Source organism: Asterias amurensis, chromosome 20, assembly GCF_032118995.1.
Source record: "Asterias amurensis chromosome 20, ASM3211899v1".
Taxonomy (NCBI): domain Eukaryota; kingdom Metazoa; phylum Echinodermata; class Asteroidea; order Forcipulatida; family Asteriidae; genus Asterias; species Asterias amurensis.
In genome coordinates this window covers 12,115,237-12,138,570 of record NC_092667.1, presented here as the reverse complement: position 1 = coordinate 12,138,570, position 23,334 = coordinate 12,115,237, and the positions used below count along the sequence as shown (strand labels likewise).

General features: G+C 36.9%; 1 protein-coding gene across 4 annotated transcripts in view; it reads left to right on the top strand.

Annotated features, from left to right (window-relative positions):
• The window catches only part of LOC139952429 (laminin subunit alpha-2-like), a 147,182-nt gene extending 124,449 nt beyond the window's left edge, over positions 1 to 22,733 (top strand). For all 4 annotated transcript variants that reach the window (XM_071951557.1, XM_071951555.1, XM_071951556.1 and 1 more), the window contains 6 exons: positions 11,987 to 12,185; positions 13,617 to 13,775; positions 14,871 to 15,024; positions 15,525 to 15,655; positions 16,808 to 17,027; positions 19,425 to 22,733. In XM_071951557.1, the coding sequence (XP_071807658.1) occupies positions 11,987 to 12,185; positions 13,617 to 13,775; positions 14,871 to 15,024; positions 15,525 to 15,655; positions 16,808 to 17,027; positions 19,425 to 19,570 (1,009 nt within the window). In that variant the 3' untranslated portion in view covers positions 19,571 to 22,733. The remainder of the gene's footprint in view (positions 1 to 11,986; positions 12,186 to 13,616; positions 13,776 to 14,870; positions 15,025 to 15,524; positions 15,656 to 16,807; positions 17,028 to 19,424) is intronic.
• Positions 22,734 to 23,334: the final 601 nt, after the last annotated feature.

Below are 23,334 nucleotides of genomic sequence, written 5' to 3'. Positions count from 1 at the left end.
CAATGAAACCTGAACTATAGTGAAGATCCAACATGGTACCAAAATATAGCCTGGAATACATTATGTATGACTGCAAGGCTACGTTGGGTTTGGGCCTGTCTAAGGTTTCAACCTAAAGTGCCACTATGACTGGAAAATTGAGATGCTTGATTAATTGGAAAAAAAAAAAAATAACATCCCATTGACCTGAGGCTTTCAAAAACCCAACAATAGCCAACCAGTCCACACCACTGCCCATTAATAGTTACTCAAAGTTAGTAACACTGAAAATGCCTTCAGGGTCTTCTCCTTGGCTACAGTGATTAAGTTTGCTTTTCTTAGAACATTTGGCTTCACAACCAGAATTAAAAAAGGAAAAAAAGAAGAAAAAAAAAAGAAAATAGAAACAAAATAACTAATTGAAATGACCCAGTAAGTGTCAAGTCCATTTCACAGTCATGTTGCTTGTAAAAACAAATTGCTCGGACAGGATTTTACATCATTTTAGAAGAATTGCCATTGGGCCAAAATTGCATGTTCTGATTAAAGCGGAACCCTGGGACTTTGCCACAAGGCAACCAATGGTGTTCGCATGTTTAAAGACACTGGTGTTTTTTTTTTATTTGGATGTTTTGTAAGCAAATGTTTTTAACTATTTTTAATCAATTAAAATTGAGTCATGTGAGAAAATACCATCAAAGTTTGCAGTTTTTTCTGATTTAAATATTTCTCAGAACAATAAGTACAACATCCAAAATTATAAATGTAAAAAATAATAGATAATTTTGTTTTTAAATATTATACCATCAAAGAGACGCTACTATTGTAGATAGTTATTTATCTTGAGTTTGCTCAAGTTGGCAGGCACGATATTCTTCCTCTTGAGACTGATTTCCAACTTGTTTGCCTTTTAAAATACTGTGATTGAAAAGTATATTAAATCCTTTACCACATGTACATGTAGTCAGCCCTTGTAACTCAATATAATTTTCGTACTTTATTTTCAAAGACCAAATATTTCGTCTGCAGCAGCATCTTTTTCTCTATTATTTTGGGGTAGAATTTTGCTGTTAAAGGCACTGTACATATACATTATAAAAAAATATACGTTAGCAAAAAATCTTACATTGTGAGAAACGACTCCCTCTGAAGTAACATAGTTTTTGAGAAAGATGTAATTTCTCACTAAAATAGTTAAAGACTTCTGGCCAGAAACCTTTTCTTCCTATCTGACAGCACACATTTTTTGTACAACAAGGGTGTTTTTTCATAACTCATTATTTTCTTGCAACTTCAATGATCAATTGAGCCCAAGTTTTCACAGGCTAGTTATTTTACGCAAAATTATGTTGGGATACACCAATTGAGAATACTGGTCTTTGACGATTACCAAACGTGTCCAGTACCTTTAAGGAGGCTGATCCATTGTGTGATGAATTGACAATTGTATTGGTTTAGTCACAAGTTATACGTATTTATCTGCCTAATGATAATTATATGAGACATTTTCAAGGGGAGGGCAATTTGTGTGTTATGTAAGATTGAAGTGGATATTAATAAAGAAGGTTAAAGGCAGTGGACACTATTGGTAATTCGCATAAAACCTTTCTGTGGTTATGAGTAATGGGGAGAGGTTGATGGTATAAAACATAATGAGAAACGACTCCCTCTAAAGTGCCATAGTTTTCGAGAAAGAAGTAATTTTCCACAAATTTGATTTCAAGACCTCAAGTTTAGAATGTGAGGTCTTGAAATCAACCATCTAAACGCACACAACTTCGTGTGACAAGGATGTTTTTTCTTTCATTAATTGTCTCACAATTTCGACGACCAAGGATGTTTTTTCTTTCATTAATTATGACAATTACCAATAGTGTCCAGTGCCTTTAAAGTTAATAACTTACTGAGCTTTTTCATTAAATGAGGCAGTCGGGAGTTTATATATGACGGGCAGTTTCCCCTAGCGGTTCCCCAAATTGACTTGGTCAGAATCAAACGATGATGGAAAAAGTGACAGCTGCAGGCTAAAGCACTTCCTGCAAATTCGAATGCAATACGAATTTTTGACATCACAAACTGTGATTTTGACATCACAAACTTGACACCAAACTGACATCAGAATAATGAAAGAAAAAAAACCTTGTTGCACAAACATGTGTGCTTTCAGTTGTCCAAAATAAGGCTTCAGGCCTGATTTTTTTTTTGTTGAGTGAGAAATTACCTGTTTCTAAAAAACTATGTTACTTCACAGGAAGCCGTTTCTAATAATGTGTTATACTATCAACAGCTCCCCATTTCTCGTACATTTGTATAAGGAAAAAAAATCACAAAATTAAAACTAAAAAAATTAGTGATTTTTCTTACCTTGAGATATGTAGCTGGTGATCGTAGAGAAATTCCTCTGAAGCTTAGGGAGGAGGGGAGGGGTGGCAGGTGTTTACAGTGGTCTCTCTTTGGAATTTAAAATCAAGCAAACAGAGTCCATCATTGATACAGCTGGAAGGCTGTGTAAAGATGTTGAGCTTAGAAACAACTCTCTATCTAAGATGCAGACGTGAGTGACAGTCTGAATACACCAGACACATTGTAATGGTTCTTCCCTTTCTGTCATGGCAAATACACTCACCGCCTCGTCAGGTGCATTGGTGCCGCATGTCCTGACAACAGTTAATTAGAGATCTGGCTTTATACTTGACAACTGAAGGCCGACTTAAGGCAGGCCCTCCAGATTTAAATATAGTTCACACATTGATCAAAATCAACAATCAATGGATCTGTAATGTGATGAGAACGCAATCATGAAACATCTGGCAGGGGAGCCTCAGCTTGCGCCTATACGAAGCACTAATTACATCGTCCTATGTCTGAGATAACTGCAACTGATGTACTCTTGTGCTCATACACCGCAATTATTTACGTTGGTCTTCAGATGATCTCTCTCCCCATCATAGAGACACTTCTAACCCTTACAAACTATTGTTTGTCCTTTTTATGTTCAGCGGGGACAAACAAAAATCAGTGATTTAAATATTCCCCATATTCCCATGATACTGTGTGCGCCCCTCGACCAATCACAGTGCTCAGAAACAGTTTCTCGACTTGCCGATTATCAAGCGGGGGTGTTCGCAGTTTGTCGGAGGTGTTGGATAGCTTAAAATAGATCATTCCATTTTGAGGACAACAACATCTTATTGATGCTCTTCGGAGGACATATAAAACCAATTACCGGGGTCTCATTAAAATGGATGGCTTATTAAGGCAAGAGCTTCATTAATGAGCGAGCGTACAGGGAGTTGGTAAGATTTTCCAATTTACATAATTTGAGTTGGAAAACAACCCATTAGCTAAAACAGTTGAGGCATGTTGGTATGTTAACAAACTAGAGGACAAACTTAAAAGTGGTGCAAAGAATAACCCCCCAAACTTGACCTCAGAGTTAGATTTTGAGGTCTCGAAATCTAGCATCTGAAAGCACACAAAAAACATGTGACAAGGTTTTTTCCCCCCGTTAGTATCTCGCAACTTGACGACCAATTGAGTTCAAACTTTCATTTTTGCGCATATGTTGAGATACACCAATTGAGGAAATGCTTTACTTTTCGAGAAAATATTAAAACAATTATCAATTCTCGTTGTCGAGAATTACAGATTGATTTTAAACACATGTCATGACACGGAAACAAGAGTGGGTTTTCCTGTTATTTTCTCCCGACTCCGATGACCGGTTGAGCCTAAATTTTCACAGGTTTGTCATTTTATATATAAGTTGTGATACACGAAGTGTGGGCCTTGGACAATACTGTTTACCGAAAGGGTCCAATGGCTTTAAAGATAAAGCAACGAGCAATTAAAAAACAATACAATTTTCATCAAGGCCTAATAAGTTTATGAAATTCATAAAGTGATGATAAGGATACCCGACTAATTGCGAACAGATCCCAAAACATATGTCCTGTAGCTTGTGACCAACACCTGGTCAACAGTCGAAGACTAGCATCTGTATCCGCATACTCTATGACCCAACTTATCATCGCTCGTACCATGAACTGACCTGGCTCCACCACAGTTTTAAAAAATGTGTTTGGATAAAATTGCGATTAGACTGTTTTTCACTTGTTGCACTTATTGAAGGAATAGTGCTTGAAATTCTGTAAAAGAAAAACAATTTTTTTAAATTGTAGTTTGACCAAGAAAATATAAATACTACAGCAGGCTTTAAAATTGTTAAAGGTCAAATATGTGAGTAATTAATTTGTGTGGTTTTGGGTATTTTTCATTTTTTTTATAAATTGTATCTATGTTTGTGCTTTACTTTTGGAGATATGATTGTTCACACATAGTAGGTTAAAGGAACACGTTGCCTTGGATCGGTCGAGTTGGTCTTTGAAAAGCGTTTGTAACCGTTTTTTATAAAATGCATATGGGTAGAAAGATGTTGTAAAAGTAGAATACAATGATCCACACAAACATGCCTCGAAATTGCGTGGTTTTCCTTTTACCTCGTCGACTAACACGTCGGCCATTTATGGGGGTCAAAATTTTGACTCCCATAAATGCCCGACCGTGTTAGTTCGCACAGTAGAAGGAAAACCACGCAATTTCGAGGCAAACATTGTATTCTACTTTTAAAACATCTTTCCAACCATATGCATTTTATTAAAAACGGTTACAAACGTTTTTGTTTTGACCAACTCGTCCGATCCAAGGCAACGTGTTCCTTTAAGCTAGTTAGTAAAAAGTTGGTTAACAAATACCTCAAAAGATCTTAGGGTTTCTCATGGAGTCCATTACGCACATGGAGTTTCACCCAATCTGTTATGGTCCAGTGTTGTTTACAACTATGTTGTTCCAAACTTTGGAATCTTATCAAAAAGCCTTTTTAAAAACTGCTTTTCATTTTGACTCGATGAGATTTAAGTAAAGCATACCTACTCGCCTCAGATGAATTACTTCATTCATGTCCAAAAAGTCCTCCATTAAAAGCCTAAAAGTGACAGCCAAGACTTTGATTCAAATGTTCGTTTTTTGCGAATCAAATGACTCGAGTCCAGACGATAGGATCAGCTTTTAAAAGGTTTTGGTACTTCTTGTTTGACACATAACTTTTACAGATATTTATTAAACTTACACAGTTTGGAGATATTGATGGTATAAAGCTTCCCTTCTGACTGAGGTGCTGTTGTGTTTGAGAAATTATTAAAAGAATTTCACTAAAATTATTTTAGGATGTACACAAGATTTATGCGACTCTTCTGAAAACATTGCTCTGTGATTTTCACCTTTTTTTCCCTCAAAAACTTGACGACTAATGAAGCTGAAACTTCTACAGGTGAATTATATTACATACATCTTCATTCACAGTAAGTAGGGATTCATGTCATGACCAAAAACTTAATCCACAAAAGGTACTAGACCCTTTAAAGGTCATCTTCATCTTGATGACTCTTGTACATCCGTCTTCCATATCTTAGAGCAAACCCTACCAGATCATCTGTACATTAACAACTTAAAGTGATGATATATTTAGAAAGAGTGTGAAATATTATACGATTTTATCGTTGCGGTACCCGCTACTAAAACATAGGATTCGAACTGCCTCTGGCTGCCAGCCAATCTCGATGGTCTAGTTTGGTAAAACACTGCTCTAGAATTGCAAAGGGTGGTGTTCGAATCCCACCCGAGTAAAATGCCTGTGATTTTGTTCTCACAAATCTTGGGAAAGTACTGAGTATACAGTGCTAAGCACACATTAGTGTAAGGGTAAACAACGAAAATTAAATTTGAGTACAAAAATGTAGAATATGTTATAATAGCGAGGTGAAATGTGGATGGTGTCATTTTATGAGGCTAAGCTGAGTGAAATGGAACAGTCCATATTTCAAGAAGTGATTATACTCCGAGACATTGTATGAATAATAATCATCCTATATTTGTTTTATATACCTGAAATGGAACATTTAGTTCCTTGTCACTATACAATTTTTCATCGAATTCATAATTTATTTTAGCAATAAAAAAGGCAAAGTTTTGAACAATGTATAATTTACAGGTTTAACAGGTTTAACAGAAATGCGGTTAGTCCATATTTTGGAAACATTAATATTGCTTAAAATTTGTCTATACTGTTTGTTCCATAAACAAGATTCTGTGATTTTTGTCTGTGTTTTTTTTTCAAATCCCATTTTTAGTCGAGAAAGTTTTCGTTTAAGGGCTGAAAACATGCACATCCCAACATAATGCATAAAATAACAAATCTGTGATTTGAATTTTGACTTAATTGGTCATCGAGAAAAATGGAAAAAAAAAAAAAAACCACTTTTTTTCCCCACAAAATTTATGTGCTGTCAAGAAAAGCTTCAGGCATGAAGTATTTTTATATTTGAGTGAGAAATTTCTTCTTTCTCTAAAACTATGGTCGCAACGTTAAAGGAACACATTGCCTTGGATCGGTCGAGTTGGTCTTTGAAAAGGGTTTTGTGACCGTTTGTTATAAAATGCATATGGTTAGAAAGATGATTTAAAAGTAGAATACAATGATCTACACAAATATGCCTCGAAATTGCGTGGTTTTCTTTTTACCTCGTCTAATAACACGGTCGGCCATTTATGGGAGTCAAAATTTTGACTCCCATAAATGGCCGACCGTGATAGTTTGCAACGTAAAAAGAAAACCGTGCAATTTTGAGTGATACTTGTGTGGATCATTATATTCTACTTTTAAAACATCTTTCTAACCGTATACATTTCATAACAAACGGTTTCAAACGCTTTTTATAGACCAACTCGTCTGATCCAAGGCAACGTGTTCCTTTAATACTATCAACAGCTCTCCATTGCTTGTTACCAAGTAAGTTTTTTTGCTAACATTTATTTTGAGTAATACCCAACTTCAAGTCATCCTTTGTCCTTACATTCCGGGTCAAATCATGGAGCAATAAATGTCCAATCTGTAACGTGTAGGTGTTGTCAGGGACAAATACTTTGACCTTGTGTAGGAGTAGAGTCTTGATTGTCAGGTCAAGAAGTACTCATTAGCAGATTCAAAGGGCAAAAACACTGGTTAGCAGGATAAACTGCTTCCCTGGGGCCTAATTTCATAAAGCCTGTAAGCATAAACACTTGCTAAGCAAAACTAAATCTTGCTTAAAGCCATTGGACCCTTTCGGTAAACAGTATTGTCCAGGGCCCACACTTCGTGTATCACAACTTCTATATCAAATAACAAACCTGTGGAAATCTAGGCTCAATCGGACATCGGAGTCGGGAGAAAATAACGGGAAAACTTACTGCTGTTTTCGCGCGTTTCGCCGTGTCATGACATGTGTTTATAACAAATCCGTAATTCTCGTTAACGAGAATTTATATTGTTTTACCGTTTTCTCAAAAAGTAAAGCATTTCATGGACTAATATTTCAAGAGAAGTCTTTCACCATTACCTTCTGTAAACCCTGTAAATTATTTGTAAATCTGTGAACTTTTTTTTTTTTCTGTACCGAAAGGGTCCAATGGCTTTAACAGAAACTTGTTATTAGCCAGTATTGCATAAAGTTATGAAAATGGTGCCCCACTATTTATTTGCTTAGCAGCTTTATTCTGCTTAACAGCTTTATGAAATTGGACCCAGATTGCCATATCTATGGTGCATCTCTATTGTTTTGCTTAGCCAGTCAATTATCTGCTTAATAGTTTTTTTAGCTGTGAATATGCTATGCAGTGGTAACATGCTTAGCAAGGTTAGTTGGGCTGTAACATATGAATCACAAAGTGTCATGCCAATTGTTCATAGAGAAATTGCACTCTGTTGCCTGTAGAGAGGAGTTGACAAGCACAGGTTGTTATTACACATTGGTTAATGAGAGAATTCAAGGCACTGTAATTGTCGGAGACCGTTGCTCTCACTTGGTGTATCCCATCATAAGCATAACATAACTTATCTGTGAAAAGTTGGGCTCAATTGGTCATCGAAGTTGCGAGAACATGATGAATTAAAAAAAGAAATTGTTGGACGAATTTTTGTGCTTTCAGATAGGAATAAAAGACTTCTAGCATAGAAGTTTTTTTAATATTTTAGTGACAAATTACCTTCTTCTCAAAAATGTTTTGTACTATCAACAGCTCATCCAATTCTCATTACCAACTCAGTTTTTAAGTTAATATTTGTTTTGAGTAATTACCAAACGTGTACCTTCCCTTTAAGCAAACCTAATACAACAGATTATTTGACCCTCTACTCAGCATACCTATAGAGAAAAGACCATCCTTTCTCTATGGTATACCTCCGTCAGTTGAAAAAAAGAAAAGAGAAAAAAGAAAAAAAGAAGAAAAAAAAAAGAAGATTGTGCCTTAGGCCATCGGTCTATAAAAAAAACATTTGGATAAAAGGTAGCACAACTTGGTTCACTTGGCCCAGCTTGAATGTGACGAAGTCAATTAAAGTCAGTTGTGTATAGAACATCATTACTGGGCCTCATTTGAAGAAAACATACCGATTGATTAAAGTGTTGAAAAGGTGCTTTATTCCATCTCCCATGCTTGACTTGCGTCCCCCATTCGGAGAAGTATTTTTCTCCATACCCACTTAGGCGTCTCTTAAAGGTAGTGTCATATATTGTTTTTTTTGTAAAGCGCATTGAGACGTTATTGTGAAGTGTGCTAGACCATGTGACCTTAGTTTACAATCAGTGTGACCTTGCACATTCTTTGGATTTTCTGGCAGGCAAGATACTGCAGTGATCATATGGGAAAGTTTACATTTTGTGTCATAATTTCCACATAAATCCAAGAGTTATGAAAGTAAAAGCCGGACAAGTTTTGAGATGCGCCCCTTTCATTATATCAAAAGTTGATGAGAATAGAATATAAGATTTGATGTTTTCTTCCATTGAGCTGTGTACAAATCGTGCCTGCAGGAAGTCCAGGCTCTGTGGCTCTTTTGTAAACATGGGATGTCAAAGGTCACATTGTCTATATAAGAACTAGTTATTATTATATTATTTGTCAATATATGCTGATTTATAGAGATCCTACAAGCACAGTTACTAATCGCTGAAATTAAAGACACTGGACACTATTGGTAATTGTCAAAGACCAGTCTTCTCACTTGGTGTATCTCAACATCTGCATAAAATAACAAACGTGTGAACATTTGAGCTGAATCGGTTGTCGTAGTTGCGAGATATTAAAGAGAGAACAAAACACCCTGGTCACACAAAGTTGTCTGCTTTCAGATGCTTGATTTCGAGACCTCAAATTCTAAACTAGAGGTCTGGAAATCAAATTCGTGGAAAATTACTTCTTTCTCAAAAACTAAGTCACTTCAGAGGGAGCTGTTTCTCACAATGTTTTATACTATCAACCTCTCCCCAATACTCAATTACCAAGTAAGGTTTTATGCTGATAATTATTTTGAGTAAGTACCAATAGTGTCCACTGCCTTTAAAGTGGGCACTGTACGATTGTAAACAAACCATTGGCAAACCATTGTTGTTTTCACCATGACATGATCACGTATATTTTACGAAATTTAAACAGGTTGATTGGAAGATGTGTTCATTGTAAAGAAGAGGTTCCTTACTCTGTGATGCACTATTCCTTTAAAGGGAACAAATACTGTATTGGTTGTTTTCATCCTATATAAATGTAGACATGTTATAAAACTCACCTGTGAAGAGAGTAGTTTTTTGAGATATTGCTGAAGTATGTCTACGCAGAAAGGGGGGGGGGAGGGGATGAATCATTCGTAATTCGAAAAGACAATCTGAGAAATGTTTTGATGTGAAAATCTCTCAAATTCAATTTGGGGATACAACCTGATACCCTATTTCCCATAACCACATTACTTCGAAGTGAAATGGTTCACAAATTGCTTTATCTATTCGAAGGCTGCTGCACTTCTCACTAAGTCAGTTTTTATTGCCAGTCATTTGATGAGTGATCACTAAAGGTATAATTTTCCCTTTAATGGCTCTGGTATGACATGTTTTTGCAATAATGGTCAAAGACCAGAGTACCGGTACCTTCACTTCGTGTGTCCCAACATAAATGCTTAAAATAAAAAAAATCTGTGAAAATTTTGACTGAATTGATCATGTAAGTTGCAAGAGAATTGATAGAAAAACACCTTTGGTGCTCAAATGTTGGTGCTTTCAGTGCCTAATGAAAGACTTCAGCTGAAGGCTTCAGCTGAAGTCTTTTATTATTTGAGGGAGAATTGACCTCTTCCTTAAAAACTATTCTCACTTGGAGTATCTCAACAAATATGCATGAAATAACAAATCTGTGAAAATTTGGACTCAATTGGGCCACAAAGTTGCCTAATAAATGGCTTCAAGCCTGAAGTATTTTTATTATTTTAGCTAGAATTTTATACCTCTATCTAAAAAACTACATTACTTCAGAGGGAGCAGTTTCTCACAATGTTTTATATTTACCAACAGCTCTCCATTGCTCGTTACCAAGTAGAATTGTATGCTAACTATCATTTTGAGTAATCACCAATAGTGTCCAGTGTTTTTAAAGTCGAAGCATGCACTGGTTTCTGTCTGCTTCAATTCAGATTGAGGTCATCCAACTCCTTTTGATTACTCAAGATGAACTAACCTTGTCTCAGATGAATGAGGGGATTCTGACTGTTTAACAGGGCTATAAACACCTCCTGTTTGTCTAGTCAAAGTGCTGCAAAAGGACTTGATTTGCTTCGCGTAGCCTTGTTCAGGACATATGTGTTATAATTAAAGCGTTCTTGAGACCTACACTATCTGGTTGTTGTTGATTAAATCTCTTGTCCTTTCTAACGTGTGACGCACTGAAGAAAAAAAAAAGCCTCAATTGAACTATGTGAACTTGTTTTTTTTCTGTATTGCACAACTGCGTAAACTGAATTAGTTAAAATAATAGAACAGAAATATTTCCCCTCTAATTGGATTTGTTTAGGCCAGGATTGAATTTTGTTTCATTCATTCTTATTTAATAGCTCCTACTCCTGGCTTATTTATTCCCTTGTGTATTGTTCTGTAATTTGTAATATTCTTTTTGATATATGCCAAATAATCTTTTGATATAAATTAACAAACGTAAGTGATAAAATTGGTGTTAGCTGTTGCAAACAGCTAACCAACCAAAATGACCTTAGGTACAAATGCAAAGAGATAGTTAAAGACAGTGGACACTATTGGTAGTTGTCAAAGATTAGTCTTCACAGTTGGTGCATCTCAACATATGCATAAAATAACGAACCTGTGAAAATTTGAGCTCAATCGGTCGTCGAGTTTGCGAGATAATAATGAAAGAAAAAAACACCCTTGTCACACAAATTTGTGTGCTTTCAGATGCTTGATTTCAAGACCTCAAATTCTAAACTTGAGGTCTCGAAATCAAATTCGTGGAAAATTACTTCTTTCTCGAAAACTACGTCACTTCAGAGGCAGCGGTTTCTCACAATGTTTTATACTATCAACCTCTTTCCATTACTTGTAATCAAGAAAGGTTTTATGATGATAATTATTTTGAGTAATTACCAATAGTGTCCACTGCCTTTAATGGCCTGACATTTCGACCATAGCAGAGGCTTAAAATAGGCCTTCGAGAAAAGCTCTGTTATGGTCAAAACATCAGGCCACTTACTAATAAGAATAAGTGTTTGTATGTGAGCACAGGTTCCCTGGTGGATTTCTTTTACATTTACCTTTGAAAGTACTGAGCTGAGACTTTGTCAGTATTTCTTCTCTCCGATTTCAGAATTTTCCGTCGCACTTTTAATGAGCGTTGAAATGTTTTCAAACAGAGGGAGGGACATCACATGACCTTGTGGAATCGGATCCGGCTTGAGTTTTCCAGGTGTGAAAAGTCCCTGAAATGTAACACCAGGGACGACCAGACAGCTCCGTGGCGAGACCAGGTGGACCTACAAATAGTCCAGATTATTCTCATTTTTGAACAATAACAACCATGTTCATCACGGTGTAAGCCATAATTAATTTCTTTTTAATTGGTTTTTTTTTCTTCTCAGATTTATAATAAGCATCGAGCTGAGAACCACGTCCCCCAACAGTTTGATCTTCTTCCTGGGGTCGGATGACAATCCTGACGTCTACTGCTCGGTTCATCTTAAGATGGGCTACGTCTTCTTTGCGTTCAGCAATGGCGAGAAGAGTGGGAGGAAACATGTACTGTCACACAATGTCATTGATGATGGACAGTGGCATGTGGTAAGATCATCTCAAAGATTACCTATCCCCTACCTCCATCCCCATCTCGACCCCCATCTTCAAAACCCTACCCGCCCCATCCCACACAACTATCTTCCACCCCAAACCCCCATCCCATCCCAACCCCTCATCCCCCATCCCCACCCTATCTAAACTCCCCACCCTTCTATCCCCATCCAGAACCCCCACAACCATCTCCAATCCCTAAGCCCCATCCCACCCCAACCCCTCATTCCCCACCCCATCCCAATCCCCCACCCTTCTATCCCCACCCAGAACCCCCACAACCATCGCCCATCCCAAACCCCCATTCCATCCCAACCCCTCACCCCCCATAACCCATCCCATCCCCACCCCATCCCAAACCCCCACCCTTCTATCCCCACCTAGAACCCCACAACCATCTCCAATCCCAAAGCCCCATCCCATACCAACCCCTCATCCCCCATCCTATTATCCCACGGTGGCAGCATATTGCAGCATATTACCACAGCACCTTGTAAACTATTGCATGGTGTTATGTATGAAGTAGATCTCATATTTCAAAATGTAGTTCCACATACCTTGCAGGAAATTCTGTATGTTAAAGTGCCTTCAGCGTCAAACCCCACTCACCATCACCCATCCCAAACACCCATCCCAAACCCCAATCCCCCATTCTCACCTTAACCCTCATCCCCGTCTTCCATCTCAAACCCCATCACCCATCTGTGCCTAATCCCAACCCCCACCCCTCATCCCCACCCCCATACTAACCCCTCATCCTCCCATCCCAACCCCCATCCCCCATCAATTCCAATTCCCCACCCCCTATTCCAGACTTTATCCCAACCCCCATCCCCCATCAACACTTTGTTACTTTTCAATTGCAACCACCGCATTAAGACATTAGTGTCTTCACTAAAATAAAATATGCTGTTTACAAATTCATGACGGTCTTAAATTATTTGGGTTGCAATAAATTATTCTGTCTGTGTCTCGAGAGGTAGTGCACTTGTTTATTCATGACCTCAGGCAATTTTCTGTTAGTTACATTTTCTTGGAACGCTTGATTGGTTGATGTCCGCTGATACCCTTGTACTGTTCGTTATTACACTTTTAAATTGACTTTCATTTAACATTGTTTGTGAGAATGTTTGCGATGACGTTTTGAGCAGGGTCATATTTTGTTAGTGTACAATGCTGTTGGCAGTGGTACTTCCAGGTAAGGGGGGGGGGATGGGGATCCCCTACGGGATTGCATTTTACAAGCTTAAAAACAATTACCTACAAAAAAACAAACTGAGCTTTGTAACGAAGATTCATGTAGTTTTTTATGTAATTAGTTTGTCTTAAAGTGCCACCATTACCTTCCTTCTTTTAAACATATTCTAATAAATTTCCTAATCCTTTTCAATCCCCTCCTTTTCGTTTTACATTTTATTTTCGTAGATTAAAGTTTTGAAGAACCGTCGTACCATCTCCTTGACTCTGGATACCTTTGAGTCCCAGAGAGAACGTTTTTCTAAGAGAATCAACGCTGTTAAGTTTGACTCTCCTCTCTACGTTGGAGGTGCGCCATCCAGCTTACCAAAGACCATCAATGGAATGGTAAGCAAGTCAATTACTTTGAATTATTGCTTTGGTTTATTCCGATGGTCAGTTTTTGACATCATGATCACACGTTTGCACATTTGTGATGCAATTTATTTTCTTAAAATTGTGGGTGGGTGGGTCAAAAGAAATACCTGAAAATAAAATTCAGTAGGTTTTTTGTTGTATATGTATATAAATGGACAAAAGTTAAACAAATTGTAGCTGGCCAAGATCAAAAATTGTATTCCTGATTAAACTATATACTTGTTTGTTTAAAGGATTTGGGTACTTTTTCAAAATGTCCATAGATTTACATTAAATTTACAGGGTTTGAAGATAATGATAGTGGAAAGCTTCCCTTCAAATCATACTTACTGAGGTGCTGTAGTTTTTGAGAAATGAGTAAAACAATGTCATGAAAATTCGTTTGTAAATGATTGAAATAATTTTTGTCTCATGACACGAAAATTATTTTCATGACATTGTTTAACTCATTTCCCAAAAATTACAGCACCTCAGCACGTTATATTTTCAGGGAAGCTTTCTACTATCATTATCTTCAAACTGTGCAAGTTAAGTGTAAATCTGTGAGCATTGTGTTTTTTGTCCTACAAAAGTTACATAGACCCTTTAAGCCAGGAAAAGCCATTGATGTTGGAGACCTTTGATCTCAAGTATTTGGTTCATTTGAGGCATTGCTTTAGGTTAAAGGTTATTATGGAGCTATTAGATATTTAAAAATTAAGTTTTGGTATGGGTGGGTGGGTGAAAATAATTTTGAATTAAAATATTTTTTTTTATGTACATTTTTTTTTAAAAATCATGACGTACAAAGACTAGCATCGTAAGCTAGTTATCATACTACTTTTTGCTTTTTACCCTTACACCAAAGTGTGTTACCACTGTATACTCAGTACTTTCTTGACTTCTGTGCAAACAAATCACAAGTATGTTACTTTGGCTGTATTCAAACCCCTGACCTTTACAACTCAAGAGCAGTGTCTACCAATAGACCACCGAAAAAGACCGGTAGCTAGAGTCAGTTCGAAGCCTATGTTTTAGCAGCAGGTTCATCTATTAAATAGAAATGTCTTGGGTTTTATGTTTCAGGAGATGCAAAGCTTGGAAGGTTGCATCCGCGAGATCACCATCAATGAGAATACGTTGGATCTGACTAGACCCCAGGTCAGCAGTATGGTTACACCGTGCTATATGAGCACAGAACCGGGAGCATACTTCCACGGTGATGGATATGCGTTACTAGGTAAGGAGAAATAAAACAGGTGGCAATTAGGAGAATGTGGTGGGGACAATAGGGTATCTAACCCCCACCCCTACCCCTCCCCTTACCCCTGCTTGCCATGCCCCAACCATGGTCATACAACGGCGATTCATTTCAGAAAATAAAAAAGTCTACAAAAATTGATAAAACCCTTACTCAGTCTCTGGGAAAATCTACAAAAGCTATTTCTCGGTTGGTACCATTGTCCAGTGGTTAAAATGTAGAGCTTGCAATCACAAGGTTGATCTTGTGGGTTCGAATCAAGCCAAGGTTTGTTGAAACTTGGTATGGTGGAGGTGTAACTAAGAGATGTTGAGAGGTTTGCAGTAACACCATGTGAATATCTTTTTTTTTTTAGTAGTTTTGGTTCATTTCTCAAAAATAGAGATATTAACATGGTGTTACGTAACCTCTCTTAGTTTGCCCTCTATTTGTGCGTCACTAACATCCTTCTCTGGTTTAAACTTGTCTTTGTTTATCAGATGGAAACTTACAGATGGACGTTGACTTTGTGGTGAGTTTTAGTTTTCGGACTACTCAGGACTCGGCGATTCTCCTCTCAGTTGAAGACAACATGGGAGGTGGTCTCTCCTTGGAGATTATTAACAAAGAGGTAACTTTGGAATAAAAACTCTCAGGATAAATGCTTTATCTGTGTATTCAGTTAGAATAAATGGCTGCTTAAGCCACTCGGTACAAACAAAGTGTCTATAAGTTGGATTTGAAATTTTGCATGGTGGAAATACGATATGGAAAGGTTTGCGGTAACACCATGTAATGACTATCTCTAAATGAGTTGGGGTGGTTCAGAAAAGAACTGTTGGTTTCAACTTGACGTTTTGATCAGTATGCTTTGATCGTCTTCTGGAAAAAGCTGCTTTCTACAGAAACGTCAAGTTGAAACCAACGGTTCTTTTCAGAACCACCCCCAACTCATTTAGAGATAGTCATTACATAGTGTTACTGCAAACCTTTCCATAAAGTGTTTTACTACTCATATGTGGTAACAAATGCTTTTTGGAGGGAACGTTGGGTTATTCGAGCTATCAAACTTTTAATGTACTTAACAGCACAGATATTGATTTAGGGGCGAAGTATATTTTGGGTTTGTGGAATAGATTTGGATTGTTTTTTTTGTATCGTTTTAATTCTATATAAATGTATATTTATACAACAAAACTAACATGTAAAACTTTCATTTCAATTGGTGGTCATGTTTTTGAGGTATCGTTGAAAAAATCCAGAGCGCATCTATCTACTCAGGAAGAATAATCCCATAATCTGAGAAGCATTACCACAGTACTTTGAAGTGAAATGTTTCTCAATGAGCTTAATCGGTCACCAAAGTTGCGAGATAATAATGAAAAAAAAAAAACAAAAACAAAAAAAAAAACAAATTTGTCACACGAAGTTGTGTGCTTTCAGATGCTTGATTTTGAGACCTCAATTTCTAAATCTGAGGTCTCTAAATCAAATTCGTGACAAATTACTTTTTTTTAATGAAAACTACGATACTTAAGAGGGAGCCGTTTCTCACAATGTTTTACACTATCAACCTCTCCTCATTACTCGTAATCAAGTAAGGTTTTATAATAGTAATTATTTTGAGTAACTACCACTAGTGTCCACTGCCTTGATGAGTGATTACCAAACAAATATCTTACCTTTAACCACTCACTGTCTGGAATTTCGAAAATTTGTCTGCACTCACCGGCAGGATTCATCTTCGAAATTTTTGAGAATTTATGGCTTTATGTCTTGACAGATTATCCTTAAAATGGCAACTAACCGAAATGGACCTCGAATGGTTACCTTCTCTGGTGCTGAGACACTCTCCTTGTGCGATAATCATTTCCATACGCTGCATGCCGTCAGCCGAGGGAGTAATCTTGAGCTACTCGTAGACGATGATAACTTCATCTTTAACGGAGTTGAAGGGACTGGCTCTAACACACTGGGTGCAATATCGATTGGAGGATTCCCAGGTAAGGAAATCAGGGATGTGATTTCTTCGTTTTAAAAATGGAATTCCGTTTTTGTTTTGTTTTGTTTATAAAAGATCAAACTCTAAAAGAAATGGAGATACAACCATATTATAATAACACCCCAGATTGCAGATTAGGGCATTTAAAACTAAAGATGAATGTTAATAATTGGGCTTCATGCTCGCAATATTTTGAGCTCGTATGCTTATCGCGCCTTATGCTCGCGGAGTTCAGTTTTTTTCTCAACAGCCTATCCGGACTTCCCTGGGAATCAAGGACCCTCTAGTCTTTGATTTTTTGATGCACGGATACCTTAGAATTCTTCAGTTATAATTATTTACAGATGCCCTTCATTCTTGTTGATATCATTTTGCCTGAAGGTTTTGTTTTGTTCTTAATAAGTCATTTTCAACTCAAAGCCATATTTAGCAAATTGCACTCGTTAATAAAAATGCTGTGGGTAGCTCTGCATTTATAGTTTCTTTTAGTATTTATACTCAAACTTTGAGTTGAGACAAGTGAGATCCGAGTTGGGATAAAGGCAGTGGACCCTATTGGTAATTACTCAAAATAATTATTAGCATAAAACCTTACTTGGTAATGAGTAATGGGGAGCTGTTGGTAGTATAAAACATTGTGAGAAACGGCTCCCTCTGAAGTAATTTAGTTTTCGAGAAAGAAGTTATTTTCCATGAATTTGATTTCGAAACCTCAGATTTAGAATTTGAGGTATCAAAATCAAGAATCTGAAAGCACACAACTTCGTATGACAAGGGTGTTTTTTCTTTCATTATTATCTCGCAATTTTGATGACCGATTGAGCTCAAATTTTCACAGGTTTGTTATTTTATGCATTTGTTGAGATACAGCAAGTGAGAAGACTGGTCTTTAACAATTACCAATAGGTGTCTTTAAAGATAGGTTTCCCATACACTACAGCACAATAATAATAAAATGGTAAACAACACTTTTACAAGCGCAAAGTATATGACACAAAAAAAATGCCATTCAAGGCCAATGCTTCGCAAAGTCAAGAGTCCAGGATTTAAAAGTATGTTTGAAAGGGCGAGTTTTTAGCTGTCGTTTGAAGATTGAAGGATTGTTTCTGTGTTCACAAGGGGAGAGTGACTCTCAAAATTGCGCACGATGTTTATGATGAAAGACTTTAACAGGTGAATTGGGTTAATCATCAATCATTTACTGCTTAAAAAACAGGCACCAGAAAAATTTGACCCTCTTTTTCCTAGATTTAATGATGCAAGGATACCTTAGACTTTCTCAGTCTTAATTATTTACAGGTACCCTTGATCAATAATTTTGCCTGAAGGTTTTTGTTTTGCTCTGGATATAATTAGTAACAAAGTCAGTTATATTAGTCGTTTTACCCTTCATCTTTATTTCAGCTTTATTTAGCCACTTTAGCTTTATTTAGCAACTAGCACCCTTAAATAGAAATGCCGTGGGCTGCAGACCTACTTTTATAGTTTCTTTCTGTATTTATATCTCGCCCTCATACCCTGAGGATAGAAAAGTGAAATCCTAGATGGATTATAAACTTACCTGGATGATGTTTTGAGTTTACTGTTTTCTCCATATTAGTGTACCGACATTTCATAGTGACCAAAGAGAGCTTGTTTGTAACATTTTATTTTTTGACATTTTGCGTACAATAGATCTTTTTTTCAAAGAATGACGTTACTGTTAACACTCCGTAGACATCTCAAAGGTCATTAACAGGTTGTCATGGCCGATTGGTTTACAGTATAAAATTCAAGTTCTGGTGTTTAACTCACCGTGTATGGGTTTGAATCCCGGTCAATACACTTATGCCCTTGAGCAACATGTTTTACTTTAATTGCTTTTCTTTATCCAGGGGTTTGAATGAGTAACTGTGAGGGCAGATGGTTCTTGTTACTTTATAAAAAAAAAATTCTTGCAACTTCGATGAGCAATTAAAGATGCTATGTCAGATTTTTGGCCGATTTGAACCAACAATTTTGATTTAAAATTCAATAGGTATTTTGATGGGGGTCGAGAAAGTTACAAGCTTTCATTTGAGCTCGAAAAAGTCCGCCAATTATAAGTAGCAGTGAAATAAAGTGCTCAACATTTTTGTCATGGTTCCTGACCATTAAAAGTAAAAGTTAAATTTGTTTTCGGTAGAGCAGGTGATACTCTTTGAAATACTATTCACTCAAACAAATCTTTTTTTTAATGTTTGGGGCCAAAAATCTGACATAGCATCTTTAACCCCAAATTATCACAGGTTTGTTATTTTATGCATAATGTTTGGGATACTGGTCTTTGGTCTTTTGGTCTTTTCTAAGATGAAAAAGACTAGCTTTAATAGTTTTACACAAGATTTCAGACACGAACTTTGATGTTTTCCTTTGACAGATGAGACATGGAGACATATTGGAGACATCCAAACTCACTTCGCTGGCTGTATTCAGAACTTGAGACTCAATCAAGGAAGACCCTACATCTTCACTTCAGCGCTGGAGTTAGTTGATGTGATTCCAGACCAGTGCCCCGTGACCTAAGGTTTGACTATATATAAAGGGCTGAATTGAGTGTCTTACTTTGGCTGTGTCTACCGGCTACTTTGACAGTGTTGTAGTATGTGGGAAGTTGCAGTGTTAGCCTAAGCCAGGTAGCCTTAAGCCCGGTTCATACTTCATGCGAATGCGAAGCAAATGTTTGACGTCACAGGGCTGTTTTCGCATCGAATGTTTCGCAGGAGTCAAGCACATTTAAACTGATGCGAATTATTAGTTGTGAATTTGTCAAAATTTGTTTACTGTTCGCAGGAAGTATGAATCGGGCTTAAGCCGTGACAATAGGCATGACTTGAGGCTGACAGGGCTGTTTTGCAGCGAATAATTCGCAGGAGTCAAGCATCATTTAAACTGATGTGAATTATTAGTTATGAATTTGTCAAAATTTGTTTAGCGTTCGCAGGAAGTATGAACCGGGCTTAAGCCATGACAATGGCCTTGACTTGAGGCTGTGTTTTAAATGAGTAGTAATATTTGGCTATCAACCACTGCTTGATAAAACTTAACTAACAAATCCTGAGTGGCTGACACGGAAATTACCTAATGTTCTCAGAAAGAACTGGTGTTAATGTGTCCCAGGGAATTGTGTGTCTGTCAGATATTCTGTCCCCAAAATGGGGAATTAACACTGGCTGGAGGAGGATGATTCAAAAGAGGGCGCTATCACATGAAGTTTGACAGTTCGTCATGGGGGGGGGGGGGACATAGAATCTCAGGGGGGACAGAATCCCCTGCCACATTGGAAATAATGAAAACTTTACATGTGCAGCATGTTAGCAGTAGTGTACTAAAGAAGGTAAAGTAGACTCTAGCCACAGCCAACGGCCATTGTTAAGACACAGCCACAGAATCATTGCAATGTCAACTCAGTCTTTGGTGCTATTTCTGAAATATATATCAATTGACAGCTGGTTGTTGGTCTTGACCATAGAAATATATCCCGGAGAACGCTGAGTTCGACCGCCCTCTGTTTACGCGGCGTATTGATACCAGGCGATACACAGGTATGGCAAAATGATCATCGTGTGACGCACGTAAATGGCAAAATGGCATCGTACATAGACCGTTTCTACGTGTTTTTTATTGGTCAATTTTCATGTCGTCTCCTGTACAAGCGTAAAAAAAGTGGCATACGCATGTCCATAAAAGTGATCTCACAGTGAAATGGCATGCACAGTGACGCACTTAGCCTTCTCCGGGTTCTATTTCTAAGGTCTCGACCAATAACATTTAAGTGTTTAAATATAAAAACAATATTGTTTGTTGTCCACTTTGAGGAATTTATTTATAAACAGTGGTGAGTGGATGATGAATTAGTGAAAGATTATTAAAAAGCCTTCTGATTGGACAGTCGGGAGAGTATCTTCGACCAATTAGCTCATTTAAAATTAAATGCTGCAATGGTGCTTTTAACGTCAATGCTGAAATGTTACAGACAAATTTCAAAGGAAAAGCAAAACACAATCAAAGGTGAATTTGCAGTGGCAGTTAGGCCTAGCTACATGTCACAAAGTTATCCACTTTCACAAATCTTTCAAACAATCTTTCACAGTTATTTTTGATGAATATGTTTTTTTAAGATATAAACACAACTGTACTGTAAAAAAAGTAGCAAATTTAAATTATGTATACAAGTTTTTTTTTAAATGTGTATAGTTTTACTCATGCATACAGTGTATAAAATTGTAAAATGTAGATTGTATTTAAACAAAGAAAGCTGTAGAAATGTATGCTAAGATTTTGACAAATTTTAAAAGTAAATACAGCAAAATTTATTTATTGCAACAGTAGATAAACTAGAGACTATAGTTTTACCTGTAAACCTATATTGATGATCATTTTTATAAAATTCCTTAATTTTGTTTTTATTTTCATCATAATCTAAAAGTGCAGATTTGTAGACTTTTCCTGTTGACATTTCTGGAAAACTTGGTCAGCCGTTGATTAGCCAAATTCTATAGGTCTACTTACCATGGAATTCTGCGCTTATTAAGCATCACATTTCTAAGGTCACATTATCTTTAATAATAACAAATTCTTTAAAACAAATTATTATATAGCGCATTTCACAATAAACCGTATCAATGCGCTTTACATTAGTCCCCTGCAGGGGCCCTGGTCAGTGGGCCAATAACATCCCTTTGATCTTTCTCAGCTCCCAATACAGCCCCGAGCTGCCGTGGCGCTCTGAAGGCTTTATCATTCACAATATCAACCTCTACCCTCGCAGGGACCCATTTATACCCCATGGGTGAAGAGAAGCAGTTATAGTAAAGTATCTTGCTCAAGGGCAAAAATGTCACGACCGGGGTTCGAACCCACACTCTTTGTCCATCAATCCGCCATTTTGTAACCAGAACCTGATGTCATTAAGCTGCTTGAGAAGAAAGTTCTTTTCAATGTTTCACATTAATGAGCTAGAAACCAGTCAGAAATGGCATTTCTAACAGCTTAAAGGGAAGGTACACGTTGGGTAATTGTCAAAGACCAGTCTTCTCACTTGGTGTATCACATCATAAGCATAAAATAACAAGCCTGTGAAAATGTGGGCTCAATTGGTCATCGAAGTTGCAAGGAAATTATGAAAGAAAAAACACCCTTGTTGGACGAATGTGTGTGCTTTTAGATAAGAATAAAAGACTTCTAGCTAGAAGTATTTTATTATTTTAGTGAGAAATTACCTCTTTCTCGAAAAATAAGTTACTTCAGAGGGAGTCTCCTACAGTGTTTATACTATCAACAGCTCTCCAATGCTTGTTACCAAGTCAGTTTTTAAGTTAATATTTGTTTTGAGTAATTACCAAACGTGTACCTTCCCTTTAAGTCAGTAACCATTTAGATAAAATCACAATTATGCATGACTTTGTGCATGAAGCAGCTCAATGACATTGGGCCATATTCTTATAGGGTGATTTAAGTAAGTTTCCAAGACGGGAAATACCTCCCCGACCACTGGATCAAAAAGACAATGGCTCTACTTGTGTAGATAGTAAGTGTTTACAAACTGCATACCATGCCACAGAAACAGTATCTTTTGTATAGAAAGTTTAGTTGTTTATTTTGTTATTTATTAATAACCAATTATGGTAATTGTTTTATTCAACAAATGCTTTCTATATAACTGTCTTTCAAATGTTGATTTAATAGTGTCAGAACATTTAAAAGGTGTTTTCCCCTGAGAGAACTGTAGCCGTTTGATTTCTTTCATGAGTTTATTTTTTGAAAGTATGGTTCCTTGCCTGTATAAAAATGCTGAACTTGAGCAAATGATGACAGGTACTTGAAAAAGATCCAGCATCTTTATGGAATTTTGGTCAAATATTGAAAAAAATCACAAGGGTTAAGTCCAGCATTTTTTATCGAATTAAGGCAAAATATTGAAAAATCACAAGGGGTAAGTCCAGCATTTTGATCGAATTTGGGCCAATTAGTCCAGCATTTTTATCAATTTTTTGCCAAATATTAAAAAAAATCACAAGGGGTAAGTCCAGCATTTTTATCGAATTTGGGCCAATTATTGAAAAAAATCACAAGGGGTTAGTCCAGCGAATTTTGGCCAATAATTGAAAAAATCACAAGGGGTAAGTCCAGCATTTTTATTGAATTTTTGCCAAATATTGAAAAAATCACAAGGGGTAAGTCCAGCAATTTTTATTGAATTTTGCCCAGATATTAAAATAAATCATCAAAATTTCGGCAAAATATTGAAAAAATTACAAGGGTAAGTCCAGCATTTTTAGTGAATTTGG